The sequence below is a fragment of the Onychostoma macrolepis genome, chromosome 23 (assembly GCF_012432095.1).
Source record: "Onychostoma macrolepis isolate SWU-2019 chromosome 23, ASM1243209v1, whole genome shotgun sequence".
In the NCBI taxonomy this organism is placed as follows: Eukaryota; Metazoa; Chordata; class Actinopteri; order Cypriniformes; family Cyprinidae; genus Onychostoma; species Onychostoma macrolepis.
The window spans coordinates 14,916,792-14,938,598 of record NC_081177.1 but is presented as its reverse complement, the minus strand read 5'-3'; the positions used below and the strand labels follow the sequence as shown (position 1 = coordinate 14,938,598).

Here is a 21,807-nt window from a genome sequence, read left to right as displayed (position 1 = left end):
ATGATTTACAGATGGAAGTTTAACAACAGAGAAACTTCATTACATGGCAAATCAGATTGTATGCCACAAAACAGCCTCCAGAAATTAGCCCTACTTGTTGATGCATAGACAGCAGGCCATTGCAAAGTTGTTTACCGAAATTAAAGTAAAATTATGTCTATAAATCTCATGCAGTGAGTTTGCCGAGCTGTGAAAGCTGTCGTTTCTTACTGTTATTTGGCTGTTTATTTTACACACTGCTTACATAACTCATGTTGTGGCCTTTGACCCAGGCATCTTTTGATTATTTTATCCATGTAGGTCACATAGACTAACTCTCAAAGTCTAAGGGTCAAGGAATCTCAGTACTTCATTTGTGTTCAGCTACGTGTACCGAATGAACCCAATGCAGAGTATCAGTTTTTTTTTTTTTTTTTTTTTTTTTTTGGTCTGTTTAAGTCAGAATTCAGAGAGATGTTCTGTCATCACACAGATTAAAGATTACAAGCCTTTTTTGGGACATCTGTTCAGATTCAGTGAAGAAAAGAAACAAACAGTGGCTTGTCTTAAAGGGATAGTTCATCCAAATATGAAAATTGTCATGATTTATTCACCCTCATGTCATTTCAAACCTGTATAAAAGATGATATTTTAAAAAAATGTCTTGGTGTTTTTTTGTCCATACAATGGAAGTGAAAGGGCTCTATTGTTTTAAACCCAAGTGAATATGGACACGAACAGAAGAAACATTCTTCAAAATATCTTCTTTTGTCCTCTACAGAAAAAGCAAGTTAAACATGATATGAGAGTGAGTAAATGATAACATAATCATTTTTAGGTGAACTGTTCCTTTAAAAATAAATGTTAATATTAATGCATCAAGGCTTCATCTAACATGTTTTATTAGTATCGTAGGGTTGTTCGGGGTGAGCATAGTTAATCGTCAGTGTGTCGCATGGCAGCACAAGTGTGTGTGGTGTTCGCCAGTGGAGGGAGTGAGTGTGTGTGTGTTTGGTGTTGGCACTGTGGCATTTTCCCCACTGTGTGCCAGCGAAGGGATTTAATCAACATCCGCCACACTGGGGCAATCTGGTCATGGTGGCCGCTGTGGCTGAAATGTGATTTTTAGGCTAATGCTGGGTGTTGCCTCCCTGTCACGCATCTCCTTTTTGCCAGCGCCACCTGGTGACCGTTGATCGCTAGTGTACTGTCTCTGAGCGCATGTGTCCATGCTGAAGCAAGCGTTTTGCTGTGATCAGCCGTTGGTATACACCTCCAAATAGCTCTCCCTCCACCCCACCTGCCACAGTGCTGTATTGAAACCACCAAAGATGGCAGATTCGCTGATGAACGACATAACGTAGCGTGTTTGGGAGGGTTACATTCTTGCAGTAAAACTGAATGGATACAAAGCTTTGAGCATTCCTCTCTCGCAGCACATTTTTTAAAGGGGAACTCATTTTCTCTCAGCAGCAAGTGGCTGGAAGTGTGCAGTGCTATCATGGTATGCTGACATTCATAATTAATGAGGCAATACACTATAATTTATGAGTACTTTGCTGTGAGAATTTAAATCACATTTATATAAAATCACAGACTAGTTAGTAATATTTATGACTTGGTCATTAATATGATTAATAGGACAGTCGAGAGCACTTTTGGGTCTTTCATAGAGAGGATGTTGAAGCAAGAGCTGTTCCATTTCTTATGTCATTTTTGCTTAACAGTACAATCATAATTGGTTCAGACATGTCTATATCCCTTTTTCACTCTCCATTCCAGTCAGTTGGTTGTTTTTAGTTTTCCAGATTGTGAAGTAAAAATGTAGACCTGAGTTAAACCGTTTTAAGGAAATTTTAAGGCTACGTATTATTGACGTCTACAATATTTAATATGTTTTGTTTGTTTATTTGTCAGGATCGAAAGCTGACCAAAGCGGAGCAGCAGCGGTTTAAAGAGGAGGCTGAAATGCTGAAGGGTCTACAGCATCCCAACATTGTGCGTTTCTATGACTCCTGGGAGTCTGTTCTTAGAGGCAAGAAATGCATTGTCCTAGTGACTGAGCTCATGACCTCAGGAACGCTCAAAACGTGTGTATTATTTACATTTTCATTGTTATTTAATATTGAAATAAATAATACACTTATATAAATAGGTGTGAAAAGTAAATGTTTGTTTGAAAAATAGTAATAGATTTGTACAATAGCTGTAAAAAAAAAAAACTTATTCATGTTGCATCAGTTTTTGATCAAATCTGTCTTAACATGTAGCAGACTTAGCAGATTTTGTTGCTGGTATGTGGTGCAAAATGTTACACTCTTATTTTTCATTCAGGCTGTTGCTGCTAATATTCATTCAATATATCGGTAACACTTTACAATAAGGTGTCATTTGTTAACATTAGTTAATGTATTAACTAACATGAACAAACAATGAACAATGCATTTATTACAGTATTTATTAATCTTTGTTAATGTTAGTTAATAAATATACAATCATTCATTGTTGGTTCATGTTAATTCACAGTGCATTAATTAATGTTAACAAACACAACTTGTGATTTTAATAATGCATTAGTAAATGCTGAAAATAGCATTAACTAAGATTTATAAATGCTGTAGTAGTATTGTTCATTCTTAGTTCATGTTAACTACTGAACCTTATTGTAAAGTGTTACCAATATATTATCATCAAGTAAGAGTGAAAACATCTTCATGAGAAACTTGTGACTGCTTTTCTCTGCTTCAGGTACCTTAAGCGCTTTAAAGTGATGAAGCCCAAGGTTCTTCGAAGCTGGTGCAGGCAAATCCTAAAGGGTCTACAGTTCCTACACACCCGTACGCCACCCATTGTGCACCGTGACCTCAAGTGTGACAATATCTTCATCACAGGCCCGACCGGATCAGTAAAGATCGGTGACCTGGGCCTTGCCACCCTCATGCGAACATCGTTTGCCAAGAGTGTCATAGGTCTGTGCCTTTCATTCAGTTTCCTGCGGGTAGTAAAAGATGTTCTTGAATATGTGACTGACCTCTTTTATAGCCTTTTGGTTAAACGCTTGTCCTGAATGGGGTGCAGGTCTTCCACATTGGTGGCGTGGCTGTAATTACGGTGCCAGTCAAGGATCCAAGAAAAGGTTTCTTCTTGCTTCCTCAGTCTCTTTAGCGCACTTAAATCGTATTGCCACACTGGAGCACACTAAAGGGCACTGCTTGCTGCTCCACATTATTGACGGCAATGTGTGCACACCCAAAAACATCAATACCTATTGATTGTTTTTAGCACAAAGTTAGTATGGCAGATATTCAAATTAGTTCAACCATGAAAAAGGAAACAGCACTTCCATTTATAACGCTGTTCTTTTTAAGAAGGTAAACCTGAAAGCTCCCAGCAGCAGCATACTTGGAAAGAATTACACAATTATTGCAAGGTCGCTGCAAAGGTATCATGATTAGCAAGATCTGTGAAAGCACCAGGGTGCTCCATAGTCGATGATTTCTGCTTGCAGTGGCTGAAATTCATCATTAGAATTTCAGAAATTTCGAAATCAAGTCAGAAAAAGGGACACAATTGGTACGAGAGCTTCTTGATTGCTTCAAATATGAAAAATACTATAAATATACTTGTGGCTTGCAGTTGAATCAGTGGAAAATGGTTTGAACTTGCTTTGCCTTTGTGATACGTTAAAGTCTCACATGTGGATGGTGCACATTTATATGTTTCAGACTTCAAGGTCATTGTGATAATTAAGTTGTCGTAACTACTTGCATATTGATTGGCTGTTGTCAAGGAGAAAAGAAGAAATGAGTTGTACAGATTTGTGTTTTTACCATAGCAACAGAAGATAGCAGAAATGGATGCAAACAAGAGACAGGATGTCAAATTAATGTTGTATTTATTTCTCAGGTACTCCAGAGTTCATGGCCCCAGAGATGTACGAGGAGCACTATGACGAGTCAGTGGATGTCTATGCCTTTGGCATGTGCATGTTAGAAATGGCTACCTCAGAGTACCCATATTCAGAATGCCAAAATGCTGCACAGATCTACCGCAAAGTCACTAGTGTAAGTCTTTATATGACTCTCGATTTGTAGATTATTATTGGGTAAATTCACTAACTTATGCTGAGCCTTTATTCTGACACATGGTGTAGTCCAGTGTACTTTCAGCAAAGTTATGTTAGTCTGCTGCATACTTTACAATCTGACACTCAAAACCTTTTTGCAGGGTATCAAGCCTGCCAGTTTTGACAAAGTAAACGACCCTGAGGTAAAAGAAATCATTGAGGGCTGTATTCGCCAAAACCGACTTGAGCGGTAAGCACATAAACAGTGGAAGTTCTTCTGTAAGTGAAGCGAGAATGCAGAGTCATCTAAATTCTCTTTTCACCCTCAGGCTCTCAGTGAAGGACCTTCTAAATCATGCCTTCTTTGCGGAGGACACCGGTGTGCGTGTGGAGCTCGCTGAGGAAGATACAGGCTGCAAAGACTACCTGGCCCTGCGCATCTGGGTTGAAGAGCCAAAGAAACTCAAAGGCAAGCACAAGGACAATGAGGCCATCGAGTTCAGCTACGACTTGGAGAATGATAGTGCTGAAGAAGTTGCACTAGAGATGGTGAGAAACGCATAAGAGGACAAGTATTTTAAATCTATAAAAACAGAAAGAACAGAGACTATAATTTGTGCTGTTTATTTTGATAAATTTTTAAAAGGAACAGTTCACCCAAAAATGTCATTACTATAGCACTAACCTGTTTATAAATTTATAACCCCCTTATTTTGTAAGATGTAGCCAGTAGTGCTGGGCGGTATACCGGTTCATACCGAATACCGGTGTTTATTTTTCTTATGATATGAATTTTTAAAATACCGCAATACCGGTGTTATTTAAATAACGTTCGGAACGCGACACTGTTTGAGAGGGGTCTCTTTTCACTATTGCATTGTGGCAAGAACACAGCTGTATGTGTTACCTATAGTCTTTGGTGTTACTAAGCGTGAAGGTTCTGAAGCTGTAGAACGTGATGACACAGAAGAACTCCTCCACAATATGCACCGCCCCCTGCCATCAGCTCCCACGTCTCACACTCACGAGCACGACTTTAGCACTATATTTAGCAATTTTTAGACCCTTTTAGTGGCTTTTTTCCCATAGAATATACAAACTGACAAACCTAGCGACATTTTTGGATAAACCTTAGCTATGGTTCAGTTGGAAGATATCGCCAGTGCTGCCCCGCGAGCGTGAGGTCTGACTCTCCCGGCGCAGTGTCGCCTCTCTCTGCGTCTGTTCTGTGCAGCGAGCGTCAGAGAAGCACCGCCGCAGACTCGTCAGTAAATGAGTACAAAACAGCATTTCCAAGCACTTGCCGCTAACTGACTGTTTGGAATTATAAATATGAGAATAGTTGGTCTGTTAATATTATGCACTTTTTTTTTGTTTGTTTATTTTTTAGTTTGTTACTCAGATGCAGGCAGTGCGCTGCATAGCCGCTCTTTAGTGTAACGTTAGATGCATGTTGATTTTATCAGACGATGTCGCGATTATAAATGAGAATGACTCCTGGTTAACATGTATTAATGAGTCGTGTTTAGTCACTATTTAGTGTGGAATTTTTCTACAATATTCGCTCATCATGACAGTAAAATAGGGCATTCTAAGTCAATCTACTGCAGTTTTTCCTCCCTCAATCAGTAGAAAATGTGGTTAACCCCCGGTCATGCATGGAAAAAAAAAATACCGTCATATACCGTGAAACCGGTATAATTTTGACAAATACCGTGATATACATTTTTGGTCATACCAAAACTAGTAGCCAGTAAAAAAAAGTTTTTTTTAATTTATTTATTTTTTCACAAGTACATTTAATGAATATTTTAAAGAATTGTGTGGGTGTTTGTTTTTTATTTATTTTATTTATCTTTTTATTATTGTATTTATTATACTGTAGTTATTATATTGTTGAATGTGTAATCTGTATGAGCTATGAAGCTGATACGGCAATAAATTTATATTCACCAACACTCAAAAAAAAAAAGTTTACTCATCCTCATGTCATTCAAAACCCGTTTGACTTTATTGTTTAGATTAGAACATCTGCTTTTTTCAATAAAATGAAAGTAAATGAGGACTGAAGCTGATGACACAAGAAACTGAAAGGAAAAAAAAAACGTGCTTTTGCATCCTTACTAAAGTGTAAAAATTCCAGTCCCCATTCATTCAAGCCAGTAGTTTATTTAAAATTCCTCCTTTTGTGTGCCACAAAAGAAAGTAAGTCCTACAGGTGTGACATGAGGTTGAGTAAATTATGACAGGATATTAATTTTTAGGTGAATTATCCCTTTAAGACATAATTTACATTCTCCCTCCCTTTTATCTTTTTTTACTCATGCTCCAATTCTATTGCTTCTTTATAGGTGAAGTCCGGCTTTTTCCATGAAAGTGATGCTAAGGTGGTGGGGAAGTCCATCAGAGACAGGGTGACTCTGATTAAGAAGTCCCGTGAACGGCGGCAACAGCAGCTCCTCCAGCAACAACAACAAAGTCTGGATGAGCGCCGTGACTCCTCGGTCCTAACCTCCTCCTTTTCTTATGTCCAGCCTTCCGGCACCACCTCCTCACAGGGCACAGGAGCTGCTGCAGCTGCTGGGGGTCAGGGAGAGGCAGAGGAACTGCCTGAAGTGGACCAACATGTCCAACAGCAAGGCACTGCATTGGGCCTCACAGGTGCACAATTCATTTTGAATCACAATTTATGAATAGGATCTAACAGGCACTTTTAGCAAATATTTGTTCCAGATTTGTGTAAAAATGTTGATCCACTTTTCCATATTCAGAGGGTGAGAGTCTTCCTGCTGTCAGTGGACAAAGCCAAGCTTTTTCTGTACCTGAGACAGCGAACCAATGTGCTCATGCTCAAACCAGCCACCCCACTGGCACATCTGTAAGTACTGCTACTTCAGGAAACAGTTTCATACTTTGCATGTTCACAGACTTTTTATCGTGTGCCATACATCCCCAGCTGCTAAGACACCACCATTCTTGCTCATTTGAAACCTTTGATGTCCAATAAAAAATTTAGTTTGAATGTACACTTTGTTCGGATAAGAATTGTTTCCTTTATTTAGGGAATGAAAGGAGCAGGGGTTGTGTCTCATCCCCAGCTGCTCCCTATTGGTCAGAGCGGAGGGGTTCCAAATGTGCCTGTTGGCCAGAATGGTGGGATATCTGGCATTTCCATTGGCCAAAGTGGTGGTGGGGCTCCTAACATTCCTGTGGCACAGACTTTTATTCAACCAGTTACTATGGCATCACAGGTCCCATTAAGTGTGCCTCAACAATATTCTCAGGTGACTGTCTCCGTTGTGTCCAGCTTTACTGTGTGTTTTCTTCTCTTGGTCCACTCTTGCACTGGACACAATAATTCTTATCTAAAACAAATCAATCCAGGGAGACTTGGTACACTCAGTGTCAAATCTTATTTTAGTGGAATATGTTGAGGGAATGCTGGAGTATTTCATTCCTCATATTCTATGCTTTTTGTCAGTTGTAGTAACTTTATGTGCCATGTCTATATATAGTGCCTTGCGAAAGTATTAATATTAATACTATTTATTTATTTATCTATTTGTATTTACCCCTTCATTTTTTCACGTTTTATGTTGCTGCCTTATGTTAAACTGCTTTAAATTACTTTTTTTCCACATTGATCTACACTCCATATTGACAAAGCAAAAACAGAATTGTCACAACTTTGTAGATTTATTAAAAATAAAAAACTGAAATAAATACATTGCACAAGTATTCATACCCTTAACTAAATATTTTGCTGAAGCAAAAAGACTCTCAAGTCTTTTTTGTTTGATGCGACAAGCGTTGCTCATCAGCATTTGACAATTATCTGCCATTCTTCACCTCACCTCTTCACCTTTCAAGCTCTATCATGTTGGATGGGGGCAGACACACATTTTCAGGTTTCTCCAGAAATATTTGATTAGGTTCAAGCCCAGGCTGTGGCTGGGCCACTCAAGGACATTCACAGAGTTGTCTATAAGCCACTCTTGCTGTGTGCTTAGGGTCATTGTCCTGTTGGAAGGTAAACCTTCTGCCCAGTCTGAGGCTCTGAATGCTCTGGACTGGGTTTTCATTAAGGCTATCTCTATATTTTGCTGCACTGAGCATTCCTTCTACTCTGAGTCCCTCAGTCCCTTCCACTGAAAAACAGCCCCACAGCATGAGGCTGCAACCAGCACACTGTACTTTTGGGATGGTACTCTGCAGGTGATGAGCAGTGCCTGGTTTCCTTCAAACGTAATGCTTGGAATTGAGGTTCATCAGAGCAAGTATTCTTGTTTCCCACGGTCTGAGGGTCCTTCAGGTGCTTTTTTGCAAATTCCAAGTGTGTTTTCATTAGGGATGTGCGCTACGACTAATTTGACTGTCGTTTAAACGGAAGTTTTGTATCCGACTAGTCGACTAGTCTAAAAGCTAGAAACCCAAAAAAAAGGCAAAAAAAAAAAAAAAACTGTGCGTGTATAACAGCTACACTTGAAATATTTAATCTTTGCATCACACGGTCAAATCCCTCAATGAAATCTGCTAAAAATAGGTCACGATTATGCCGTATGCTTGCCTCACGTTAACGTCATTTAATTTTAGGCGGTCGTTAAACAGAAAATAAGGAAGAGCATACACTCAACATAAACCAGTGCATAGCTTATTATTCAGATCGGCTGGAGCAATGCAGAAATGGAAAATAGACTGACAGAATTCTTCATTTTCATATAATGTTAGCCAACATATTAAAACACAAGTCAAAAACAATAGGAAAGTTTATCAAGGAATAGCATTACAACGGCTTTGTCTAAAAACAAAACAATGGTCGTTTTACTTACTCAGACCATGCGCATTTGTTCAGTGAATTTAACATGTTAACGTGGTCTGGGAATAGTCTTCGAGGAATAGACGGTGCGGATGGGATCGCGGACCGCAGTGGCGGGTTGTAACTTTAGTGTATGGCATGATTGACATTCGTTGGCTTTGGCTAGTCTTCAAGCTAACGCGTACGTGCCTGTATTGAATATGATTACGCATTGCTCCAGTAGAGTTATTGTAAGCCAATTTGACATTACACAGTTTACACACAACTTTTCCGTTTCCTTCTAATTCAAAATAATCCCACACCTTGCTGGTTGTTCTTCGCGTGGTCATTTCGAGCTCGCTGAAACTGACATGAAGAAAAGGCATGCGAGGTCTGAGGTCAAAATGTAGTTTCCGCCCAGATACGCTATATCTATATATTTAAAATCTATATATTTAAATATTTTTATATTTATTATTTTTCAAAAGTTTTATTTTAGCTTGTTGTTAAAATTTTTTTAAATGTAACGTTAAAATTATGGTAATTTTTTTTCTCTCGTGTAATAGGCTAACGTTATTGATTTCAGTGTAGACTAGCAGGAGCTCTAGCGTTTAACGTTAGTCGACTAGACCCGCACATCCCTAGTTTTCATGTGTCTTAACTGAAGAGAGGATTGAGTCTTGCCACACCGCCATAAAGCCCAGATCGTTGGAGTTTTGCAGTGATGTTTGTCCTTCTGTAGGTGTCTCCTAGCTTCACATATGATCATGGAGCTAGACTAGAGTGATCATCAGGTTCTTGGTCCCCACTCTAACCAAAGCCCTTCTCCATCAGTTGCTCGGTTTGGCCAGGAGGCCACCTCTAGCAAGAGTCCTGGTTGTTTCAAACTTCTTTCATTAAGGGTAACAGAGACTACATGCTTCTGTGACCCTTCAATGCAGCAGATTTTTTTTCCTGAACTCTTCCCAAAATGTGTGGCTTGACGCAAACCTGTTTCTACAGGTAGTTCTTTTGACCTCAGGGCTTGGTTTTTGCTCTGATATGCATTATCAGCTGTTAGACCTTTTATTAAGACGTGTGTGCCTTTCAAAATCATACCCATTAAATTGAATTTGCCACAGGTTAACTTAACATCAACAAGCAATATGAATGCTCCTGAGCTACATTTCAACTGTCCCAGATAAGGGTATGAATACTTATGCAATGGAATCATTTTAGTTTATTTTTAATAAATTTGCAAAGATGTTTAAAAAAAACAAACAGTTTTTTTGCTTTGCCATTATGGTGTATGGAGTGTAGATTGATGTGGAAAAAAAGTAATTTAAAGCAGTTTAACATAAGGCAGCAACATAAAACGTGAAAAAATGAAGGGGTATTAATACTTTCGCAAGGCACTGTATTGTCAGTAACAATATGTAGTCATGGCACTATTACTGAAATACTGAATTGGATTTCCTCTCAGGAATCTCTCTGTGCAGTCTGTGACTTTGATTTAGGTCATGTGCTGAGTTACATGTTCACTGACCTACATTTTTAATGTTAGGTCCAGAGAACATATTTGTTGTTGAATTTCACTCTAAAATTGAGTTGATTTTATAAGCTGAACCATATGAGCTGGTAATGGCTGTAAATGTTACCAGTAAAAGCAAGCAAAATTTTATTTATTTGCTGTATTCAATCCTTGAATTGTAATTATATTATATATCAAAGTACAGTTTGTTGTCTTATAAAAATGTATGGTTATAGATAGTAATGCATCTGTATAATAAAGTATACAGAGGAGTGCTAGCAACAGTATTTCAGGGAAAAACTACAATGTTTACAGAATGGAAATAAATTTCCTGAGGTAGTGAGTTGGAAACATATCTGAATTGAGGCCTACTCACACTAGGAGCCAAACAACAAATCAAAACAAATTGACCACATCAAGTATAATTTGGGGTTTTCAAACTCTGTGAAAGGTTGGCATACCTGACCGAAACTGCTGCCATCATTCAAAATCCATTGATGCTATATTATATTATTTAACAGCATATTGCAATGCTTTATTATTATTATTATTATTATTTATTATTATTATTATTATTTAATATATTGCAATATAGTGGGGGAACTATGACGTCACTTTGTAGGCGGATTGGCTGTTAGCATGAAACTGGTTCCTCGACAAAAAGCCAATAGGATTTTTCCATAGGCTTTTGGATTATCACAAAAAATAAGCTCTGTGTTCAGTCATAGTTCATGAAACTTACACGTTTTCTCCATCAAGAATCTTCACAAAATAATATAACTATTTATATACTTATTTATTTTGAAGCCTAAATAAAAGCGAATTTTGACGAATTTTGAAGCCTAAATAAAAGCGCCAGAACTTAAAAGCTAAACTTAGGCTATGCTACATGAACCTTTTCATATAAACTGGAATAAATACAAAACTAGAGCCAAACTGAAATGAGACATTAGTAATAAATAGTATAGTGAATAAATGAAATAATCATAACTAAAGGACATAAGGTGCATTAAGTCAATAAATCCTTGATTAATATGAATATTTTAATTAAAAACGTCTCTTCACGTACTATTCAATAAAATTCTAGTGCATTTAATCTATTAAATAGCAGCAGAGCGAGCGAGTTTTTGGATATGTAAGATTAAATTTATTTTAGTGAATAAAGTACCACATTTCAGCTATCATTTTATTAGGATTGGTACACAATGTTATTTTATCCTTGCTTCTAGAAAATCCTCAATCTATATGCTTTCTAAAAGCTTCTTGTGGCCGTAAACATTTCATTTTAATGTGGCTTTAAGCATTATGCTTCGTAAAAGTTTCACTTTCACCGTGACTAAGCCAGTAAATGTGGTGTTTACTTGGAATAATCGTATGAGTTTACCTTATGGTACGAAAGTCTCCATATCAGTAAGCGATAAACAAGCATCTTCCGTCCGAAGACTTGTTGCATTTCGGGGCAAAGCAAAAAAACAGGGTCGAACAACAATATAAAATTCGGCAAACTATTAATTGGTTATTCTACAATTAATTGTACTATAAATTATACTACAATTGGAAAATACTGTAAATTGATCAACTGTTCGACGTGATGACGTTGAATGCTTCCGACAGCGTCTGTAGACCCTTTTAGCAACTTGTTAGCAACAGTCTTTTTAAAAAAACGTAACCGTTAAAAAAAAATCATGAGTGGGTTGTAACTGGTGTGTTTTATGTCGTAGAATAAAACGTGAAAGTATCTTGAGCTTGTGTGAACCACGGACCTTATTTTAGGGGATTTAACCAAACTCGCTTCCGGGTTTTTGTCTACAAAGTGACATCATAGTTCCACCACTCTATTGCTATATTGCATTGCTATATAATGCAATTCCAATTGGCCAATATTCACCAATAGGAATGCATTGTTGTTTTCAGCTGGCTCTTTTTTTTTTTTTTTTTTTTTTTTTTTTTGAGGAGCAAAATTGCATTCAGTATGAATAGGCCTTTAGGGTACAGCTTTAGTGGTGGACTGGGTTGACTCGAACACCATATTTAATGGCTTTCATTCTTGGAATACAGCTACAGTACCTCTGATCTGATGAGGCATTTAATCAAAAAACAGCAGCATTGATCGTAGGCTGAACACAGTCTAGAAATAACCTAATGACTCCACATGCGGAATCTTGTTTCATATCTTTTGCTTTCCATAATGTCTTGTTTCCTTTGGATGATTAATGAACTGCACTAATGCTTACTCTTGCTCTCTCTTTTTCTCCCTCCCACCACTACCTGCTTCCCCACACCATGCTCTGGCCTATCCAATCTTACCAAATAATATCCCAATGTTTTCCCCACCAGCCCCTTCCACAATACTCAACAGATGTTACATCCTCGCAAATGTTACACTCCCGACCCACTGACGCCTCCACTCCCCACAGTTCTCTTGTACAGTCACAGTCATACATCCCCCCAATATCACCCCAGGCACCCATGACTGTCCTCACTTCCTCCATCCCAGCTGGAGAACCTATAGCATCAGCAGGCAACATCATGCCACCTATGCAGACCCAAAATTCTATTGCTTCTGTACAACCCACTGATGTTTTGCCCCAGCAAACTGTTGTTCAGATGCAACAGCAGGTGATGTCAGAATTACCTGGAACATTGCAACTGAACATCCAGCAACCAACACCACAAAAGCAGGCAAATATAATACAGCAGCACCAGACGGTGCTGTTGCCACAGCAAACGGAGCATGTTCATCAAATGGCGGTTTTGTTACAACAGCCACAGCATGTAGAAAAACCCCAGGTGGTTCTGCAGGAGCGGCCGCCACATTCCAGTGCTTCTCAGCAGCCATATATCCCATTGCCACAGCAGAAACAGCAAACAAATACCAACCCTCAGCAAAGTGATCTACAACAGCAAGTGTACATACAACAACCTGCAAGCAAACCCCAACAGCAAGTTGTGATACAGCAGCATCAGGCATCAGTTCAACAACCCCCAGTGGAACAATATCAGCATCAGACTCAGCAACAGCAGGCACAGCAAGTTTATTTGCAACAAATGTCTGAATCACAAGAGCAGAACATGGTAAAGACATTGGTACAACAGCCGCCGGTACTTCAAACAATCCAGCAGCCATTGCAATTGACAGAGCAACAACAACAGCAACTTCTGATTAGGCAACAAATGGAGCAGCAACAGAAAGCTGTTTTGCAAAGTCAAATGGAGAAACAACAACAACAGCAAGTTTATATTCAGCCACCACAACAGCAGCAAGTGGAGCAGCAACAAATTCTTCTGCAGCAACAACAAAACATGGCGGTACAGCAACAGATTGAGCAGCAGCAACAAGCGTTACATCAACAAAAGCAAATTGAACAGCAGCAAAAGGCCATTTTACAGCAACAGGTAGAACAGCAAAGACAACAGCAACAGGCTTTGTTTCAGCAACAGCAGTTGGAGCAACAACAAGCATTATTGCAGCAACAGCAGCGTGAACAACAACAGGCTCTTCTGCAGCAACAACAGTTGGAACAGCAAGCTTTGCTACAACAGCAGCAGCAACTCCAATTAAAGCAGCAACAAGCTCTTTTACATCAGCAACAGTTAGAGCAGCAGCAGCAGGCTTTGTTTAAACAGCAGCAGCAACAACAACAGTTGGAGCAACAGCAAGCTCTTTTACAACAGCAGCAGCAACAAGTGCTCATTCAGCAGCAGCAACAGTTAGAGCAAAAAGTACTGCAGCTGCAACAGCAACATCAAATTGAACAGCAACAAACTTTATTAAGCCAGCAGCAGCCGTCTCAGCAGATAGAGCAACATGTTCTTCAGCAACAGCTGCAACTACAGAAGCCAACAGATCAACAATTGCAACAGCAGATACTTCAACAACAGACCGAACAGCAACAACAGACATTGCTACAACAAAGAGAGTCACAGATGCAGCAACATCTCCTGATGCAACACCACCAGATTGAATTACAGCGTCAACTATCCGAAAAACAACTGCAACAAGTTTTATTACAGCAACAACATTTGGAGCAACATGCTACTCTGGCAGATCATAGCGGACAACAGCAAGCAACCCTTGTGAAAGCACAGCCTCCGGAGACGATCCAGCAAATTAGTCAAATCCAGCACTCTCAACAAATGATTCCCCCACAACCTCAGCCTCATCTTGCTCAACAACAAACCGAGCAGCAGCATGTCTTGATTCAGCAGCAACAAGCTGTCCTCCCCCAGGCATCGCACAGACCATCTCTGGTAGAGTTACAAGTTCCAACCCTGGTTCAAGCAGTACCAAAAATGGTTAGCGCTCAAATACCTAGTCAAGTACCAGCCCCAGTACTCATCCAGCAACAGGTACCACCACAGATGTCAGCTCAACCTTCTGCGCAAATTCAGATCCAAAGTCAAGGGGAGCCTGCGATTTATTGTCAGATTCCCTTGCAGACTCAAAGTCATCCTGCACCGCAGTCAGTGGGAGGCCATATTCAAGCAGGCCAGCTGCAAGTTCCACAACCAACCCAACAAATCACATCTCCAACACAAATCTCTACACCACAGCCCATTCATTCCTTTATCCCGACTCCAACACAAATGGTCTCACAAGGGCAAACCCTTCCTTCCCAATCTCAGTTGGTACCACCTCAAGCTGCAGCTTCTCTCCAGTGTCAAGTTGCAGTAGGGTCAGCTACTCCTGCGCCTCTTGTGCATGCTACAGTCCCAGCTGCTTCTACACTTCTACCCACACAATATGCTCAAGCACCTGTCGCTTCACAAACCATCCAGTCTGTTCAGCTAGACCTCACACAATCTGTGAAACAACAACAACAGCCGCCTCTGCAGCAATATCAGCAAGCAGTACTGTCTCCTGTGTCACTTGCACCTACCATCAACCCAATGGCCACTTCATCCACACAGTGCTTTTTACAACAGACAAACCAATCTCAAATGCAGGCCCAGGCTCCGCAAGTTATACAAGCGCAGCAGCAACCAGTCAGTGTGGCCTCAATGCAGACAGTCTTGCAGCCCATGCCTCCGGTACAACCTCAGGCTGCCCAACCATATGAGCAGCAGCTGCCTCAAGCCCACCATGTGCAGCAACAGCAACCCCTCCACCATCAGCATCAAGCCCAACCCGTGCAGCAGCTTCTGCAACCGAATGCTATCCTACCACAAGATCTGCACCAACAGCCTAGTCCGCCTCAACCAGTAATCCAACATATGCTCCCGATTCACATTGCACCCAGTCAGGTACCTCAGACCCAAGCTAGAACGGTACCACTGTACAGTCAGGTGGTCTCAGGTCCACCACCCTCCCCACAGAACCAGCAGAAACCATCCCTTCCCCCTCAAGCGCACACTCAGACTAGCATGCAGTCACAAGCACACTCAAACGCACAAGCACAGACCTATATAGAGGCTACTGGGAGTTTCGAGCAGCCTTCTTACTCCCAAACTGCCTTTATTCCATCACAGATCCCCCCAAGTCCATCTCATACTTCTTTACAGCCGTCTGCCACACTCCCAGCCCTACAACCATCTGTCCCAGTTTCAGAAATTCCTGTTACAGTAGAGGCACAGCTAACCCAGGCAAGGCCTGCTGATATGATCCCTGCTTCCCCTCCTGTCAGTGCTTCACAGTCCCATGACTCTAATGGATCTGTGTTGCCCACCACCTCGCTGGCAGAAAGTGACGCTGCATTGCTGGGCATTGCTCAGGTACAAAAGCTCCTTAAATTAGTTTCAGATATACAGTGTTGCACGATAGCAGTGAACATTTTTGACCAGCGAATATGGCAATATATAAAAGTGACCCATTTATGTGCATGTGAGGATTCTGCAGAACATGTTAATAAGGGTAGAAGGCATACAAACATCTATTTCTTCTAACTCTGTTAACTTGAGATGCAAGACCCACTACTTTTTTAACACTTTTTAACACCTGCAAAACCAAAGTTAAACTTAAATCAAACTTTTTAAATTTTAGCTTTTCAATTAAGGACTGTTTTGTTTTTGGTTTGCACTTACTTTGCTATTTTACTTATGGATTTTTTAAAATGTTATTTTATTATTATTTGTACAACTCGTTACATAACTGATATTTTGTCTTTTGTTTTTCTGTTGGTATGTATTCTCTTGTGTATTTGTTTGTTTGTCTTTCCTCTGGCTTAACAGGAGAGCCTAAATCAGTCTGCCAATAGGGGCTCTTCATCAGGGTAAGCAGTTATGTGTATTATTTGATTTTTTTGTAATGCATTTAACAATGTGATCTGTGATCTGTGATTTTGATTTTAAATATTTTATAAATCTAGCTCTGCTCCTGCCAATGGAGATGAGGCTCAATCGCAGTGGGCCAGTGGAAGACAAGATAAGGTAAAATCTCAAAGGAGATCATCCTGTCAAAAAGCTGAAAAAACTCATTTTCAACTCAGCATGTTGCAGGTATGTAAATCCCAACTTTTGTAATATTTTCTGCACTTCTCTTTTTATGTAAATATAAATTGAATCATATTATAAACACTTTCTCTGTGTTGTAGGTCTCAGGCACAGGGGACAACATGGTAGAGTGTCAGTTGGAGACTCACAGCAACAAGATGGTCACATTCAAGTTTGACATTGAAGGAGATGCACCAGAGGACATTGCAGATTATATGGTGAAATACATTCAGCAGCTAGAATGATTTGTTTGCTTTTTGAGAAACATATTAAGATCATTTGTGATCGCTAATCCTGACCTGTGGCTTTTGCTATAGAAGTATGTCTACACCAGTAAATTTCTTAACGTGTTTTGTGTAGGTGGAGGAGGATTTTGTCCTTGAGCCTGAAAAAGAGAAATTTGTTGAGGAGCTGAGGGCTATAGTGAAGAAAGCTCAAGAAATACTAAGCACTCACTCACAGGTCTGTCATTCACAACTGTATTGTTGTTGGAAATTGTAATTTTTGTAGAAACTATTCCTTTATGTAGTTTTTATTTATTTATTTGTTGTTATTCATTTTAGTTGGTTGTTTATTTAACAGGGACAATGCAGAATAACATTACAGATGCTCTACATACAGGCTTCTAGCCAGTGGCTAATTTGCAGCCCCAGTCCCTGGTTAGGCTTTTGAAATACAATTTAAAAAAAGTAAAATGACAAGAACAGTAAACATAACAAAGATCTAAGACTGTGTACAACCATCCATGTTCACAAACCTGTTTTTGTTTGAACCGATTTTTTATATTTCACAGAAAAATGTTCAACTCTGTTTGCATTTTCAGATCAACTGGCAAACTGTTCCAGAGCAGTGTCCCTTTAACTGAAAATGTAGATTGAGCAAATTTAGTTTTTATCTTAGGCAATATACAGTTCTGTGTTGTTGCACCTCTTGTAGAGATCCCCCTACTACTGTTTTACTATTAATTGGCATATAATATCTGTAGCAAGCTTATTGACACATTTAAAAACCATTTTGATAAGAGACAAATTCATAAAATTGTCAAAACTAAGCAAACTGTATTTTTGTAAAATGTTACAATGATGCCATCTGATTGATTTCTTGTCTAAAATTTTTAAGGTTTGTTTATTTAGGGATCTAACAGGTTTAATAGTCACTTGACTATAAAAGTTCTGGTGGTGGTTATTATTATTATTTTGTTTAAGTATTGTTTTTTTATGTACTTTTATGAATAGAAAGTTCAAAAGAATAACATTTATTTGAAATGGAAAAGTCTTTAGTGTCACATTTGATCAATTTGTCCTTGATGAATAAAGAAAAACTGACCCCAACATTTGAATGGTAGTTTATGTTTGGTTTATTTACAGTATAATTACAAATTTTATTTGTCTCAGACTGGGTCCTTGGAGCAACTCCATGTGAGCACCCCATCCAGTGCAACAAGTGAGTTAATCAGTCTGATCTTCTCCCAAATAAAACAGAAGAATAAAGTTGGGAAGGGGTAAAGTTGCATTAACTTTATAACTTTGGTATCTTTTTATCTTGATTTAAAATAAAAAAATATATATCAACCAAGACTTTTTGATTTTACACTGTTGTTACCATTAATAGTAAAATAAATAATTCTGTGCTATTCTCCCATTTTCCGAAGTGGATTCAGCCCCTCAATCTTCCCCAGTGGGTCGCTGGCGATTCTTCATTAACCAAACCATTCGTCATCGTGACTCACACTCCAACCAGGGAGCTTCCACTCCCCCTCCAGTGGGAGAGAGCCGAGTTCCCAAGTCCACAGAAAAAGAGAAAGGTAGAAAATTCACTTTACTTTTGGCTTGGAGTGAAATTTGGTATTGAAATTACCTACATAATCCAAACTATAATGAATTGAGAACATTTCTACTGTTAGCTTTCTATTAAAATAGAGATATATTGATGATAATTAATAAGAATATTGTTAATTGTCTTGACAACTGTTGAATATTTTACTCTGTCTGATGTATTATCAGATCATGAGAGCCCTCAGCGCTCAGAGTCTTTTGCTGGGATAGCATCTTCCCCAAGTTCTTCACTGTCTGCGTCCTCTCCTCCAGTCTCTACTGTATCAGCTCCTGCATCCATGTCAGCCTCGGCCATTGCTGCCCAAAAAGATGTAACACCCGCTGCCTTGCCAACAGCAGAGCAAGTCTCCTCTGCTACCCTGCCTGCAGGCCCAATCCTGGTCATGGCTTCCAGTACCTCTGCTGCTCCTTTCCCTGCAGTCACTGCCCTCATTGGCTCCAGCATGGACCAAGGAAAAGTTGTAGTTAAAGGTGAGGCTGAACAGCCCCTCTCTACCTTATCTACTTATGGGACCCCTCCAGCGTCGCTGGTGACCCACGCTGATCCTTCACAGCAACTTCTAGCACAAACCCAAATGCTACCCTTGCAGACAACAGATGTACTTCAACAAACCCAGACACTACAGTCAGCAATGGCCACCACCGAACAAGCTCAGAAACAGCGCCAGGTTGCTCCACAGCCACCTACAATCCAGTCTAGTGAGTCAAAAACACTATCACAGCCAATGCCAATGGAGACCGTACCTTTGCAGGGAGCTCTTCCAGCTGCCCAAGTTCAGCAGGTTCCTCACCAACAAGTACCAGTTGAATCTCAGCAGCCGGCAATACAGCAGACCCCTTTCTTGCAGCAACACGGCCTTCAAACAGCCACTGCTGAGCAAATCCAACAGCACATGGTAGAACAGTATGTGTCTCAAGAAACCACAGCGATACTGACCATGCATCCACAGCATGGTCTCCAGACCCAGGATCCCCAACAGATTCGATCTGCATTTCAACCGGTGATCCCGCAGCAGCTTCCCAGTGAGCAAACACAGATGTTACTTCAGCAGGTACCGCATGATATGGCGCCTATGGCACAAACCGCAGTGCCTCTGGCTGTGCAGAAGCAGGCGTCTATCCAGCAGTCGGAGTCTGAGCTGTCCACAGGTGAAGACACAGTCAGCCACACCGCCCCACCCCATCCCTCTTCGGACCCCTCTCTCCCACCCCTGCCGCTCTCTGACACTACTCTGCCTGCCCTCTCCCACACTTTCACACCCTCTCCAGCCCAGCCCTCCTCAGTAGCGGAGTCAGACAGCGAAGGCCCACCCAAAATCGAATTTGTGGACAACCGGATCAAGACATTGGATGAGAAGCTGAGGACTCTTCTGTATCAGGAACACAGTGGCAGTGGGGCAGCACTGGGAAGTGGCTCCACCAGCGGCTCTGCTCCTGCCCCCAGCTCCACCTCGGGATCTGCTGTTGCCTCCACCGCAGTTGACGAGATTTCAGAGCCCCCCAACATTTTCTCTGTTCCTCCTGCAACTTCCTCAGACACCTCCCCTCACTCCACCTCTTCCACCACCTCCTCCACCACCCCTCGCTCTTCCTCTACCTCTCCGGATGGAGAGCGGGAGAGAGCAGGTGAGGAGGAGACGATCCCGTCTGCTGTGCAACACCAGCCTGCTTCATCCTTCTCCTCTACATCCCCTCCATGCTCTCTCGTTTCCCCTCCACAGGAGCCTGGATCCCCGAAAGTGCCCATTGAATCATCTGTAAGTGTAAGTAGGGTGTGTTTCTCACAAAAACAGATCAGTGACATGATGCTTTTTTTTTTTTTTTTGTCCCAGTCTATTTTATTCAAAAATCCGTTAAAATGCAGTTCATATATACAGCTCTTCTATGGTGAACATGTTTTTTTTGTATTAAAATTCATTTAGCTTTTCATTTTGAGCAGGGGGATAAAGTAGAAAATGTCAGGGTAACACACAAAAAAAAAAAAAAAATTATAATATTACTATTTCCTACAAAAAAAAAAAAAGAAACAATTTGAATTTTTCTTAAAGGTTATAGATGTTAAACAGCACAATACATTTCTAAAATAATGGTGTGATTTATTTAAGATTCGTTTTAGCCATTTCACGCACTTCTTAAATTTGTTTCCCTCCTCTTGTTCATGTGTGGTGTCCAGGCTCCCCCTTCCCTCACTGAATGCTCCACCCCTGGAGATGTTCTGTTGCCTTCCTCTTCTCAGCCGCCTGTCCCCCTGTGGCCTGGACAACAGCAGCAGCAGCTCAATGAAGGAGGTGGATATTTTGGCCTAAACCTGACATGTCCTAGTATCAGAAATCCTGTTAGCAAGAAATCCTGGACTCGCAAATTCAAAAGCTGGGCGTGCAAACTGCGCCACTCCGCCAGCTTGTTCAAGAAGCCCAGAGTCCAGCAAGGTAGTGTCCGCAGGAAGCACGCAAGAGAGAGCGAGTGAGGGGTGTGGGTGGGCACTGACTTAAAACAAATGTTTATGTAGCCAAATGAATGTAGCTGACTCTTACCTTGCTAGATAGGGATTTCTTAATTTGTAATAACACTGTTAGAATTAATAATTAATTATTAATCCTAATAGTTCTTCCGTGGTGACGTGGTTCATTGCTGTGTTTAGTCTGTACTGAAATCATTACATCACCTAGCCATACATTTTTCTTGCTTTAGTTTTTGTTTGAACTGAATTGCTCTGCTGTACATTAACGCTTATGTTGTAGCCTCCTTTTCGTTTTGTCTGCATGGGTTACCCAGGGGTAAGAACAGAGGAGTGTAGAAAGGGGAGAGAAACTAAGAGGGATGACCCTTGTGCCTCGCACCTGGATCTGAGTCTCCAGTCCCACCGTATGCAGTGCAGTATTGTGGTGCCCACGCCCCTCACCTTCCTGCACCCTGCCTCACTCACCCAGAGCACCTGCAATCACAAAATAGCACACTTGTTTACATGCAGCATGGGCCAGAGTCTGAAGTTTGCACCTGTTTATTTGTTATTTGTTTTGTAATTGAAGAGGCGTGAAACTAGATGCCACAGTACATTTTGTTCATCATGCCCATTCTAATTATGTTTCAGTCTATTCTAATGCAAAAATAACAGCTGCAAACTTTTTTTTTTTTTTTTTAAATTAGTCTGGCCACATGACATTTTAGATTTAATATTTGTATGCACCATTAA

At 40.4% G+C, this 21,807-nt stretch overlaps 1 protein-coding gene across 8 annotated transcripts in view; it reads left to right on the top strand.

Annotated features, from left to right (window-relative positions):
* si:dkey-151g10.3 (serine/threonine-protein kinase WNK3) overlaps nucleotides 1–21,807 on the top strand; it is a 65,447-nt gene that overhangs the window by 34,196 nt on the left and 9,444 nt on the right. For 3 of the 8 annotated variants that reach the window (XM_058764387.1, XM_058764383.1, XM_058764384.1), the window contains 17 exons: nucleotides 1,897–2,069; nucleotides 2,728–2,948; nucleotides 3,886–4,043; nucleotides 4,207–4,295; nucleotides 4,375–4,594; nucleotides 6,397–6,706; nucleotides 6,817–6,923; nucleotides 7,108–7,329; nucleotides 12,688–16,062; nucleotides 16,519–16,559; nucleotides 16,656–16,785; nucleotides 16,881–16,997; nucleotides 17,140–17,241; nucleotides 18,174–18,222; nucleotides 18,431–18,583; nucleotides 18,783–20,377; nucleotides 20,788–21,043. In XM_058764387.1, the coding sequence (XP_058620370.1) occupies nucleotides 1,897–2,069; nucleotides 2,728–2,948; nucleotides 3,886–4,043; nucleotides 4,207–4,295; nucleotides 4,375–4,594; nucleotides 6,397–6,706; nucleotides 6,817–6,923; nucleotides 7,108–7,329; nucleotides 12,688–16,062; nucleotides 16,519–16,559; nucleotides 16,656–16,785; nucleotides 16,881–16,997; nucleotides 17,140–17,241; nucleotides 18,174–18,222; nucleotides 18,431–18,583; nucleotides 18,783–20,377; nucleotides 20,788–21,043 (7,318 nt within the window). The remainder of the gene's footprint in view (nucleotides 1–1,896; nucleotides 2,070–2,727; nucleotides 2,949–3,885; nucleotides 4,044–4,206; nucleotides 4,296–4,374; nucleotides 4,595–6,396; nucleotides 6,707–6,816; nucleotides 6,924–7,107; nucleotides 7,330–12,687; nucleotides 16,063–16,518; nucleotides 16,560–16,655; nucleotides 16,786–16,880; nucleotides 16,998–17,139; nucleotides 17,242–18,173; nucleotides 18,223–18,430; nucleotides 18,584–18,782; nucleotides 20,378–20,787; nucleotides 21,044–21,807) is intronic. The other 5 variants (XM_058764386.1, XM_058764389.1, XM_058764385.1 and 2 more) reach the window with 5 other exon arrangements.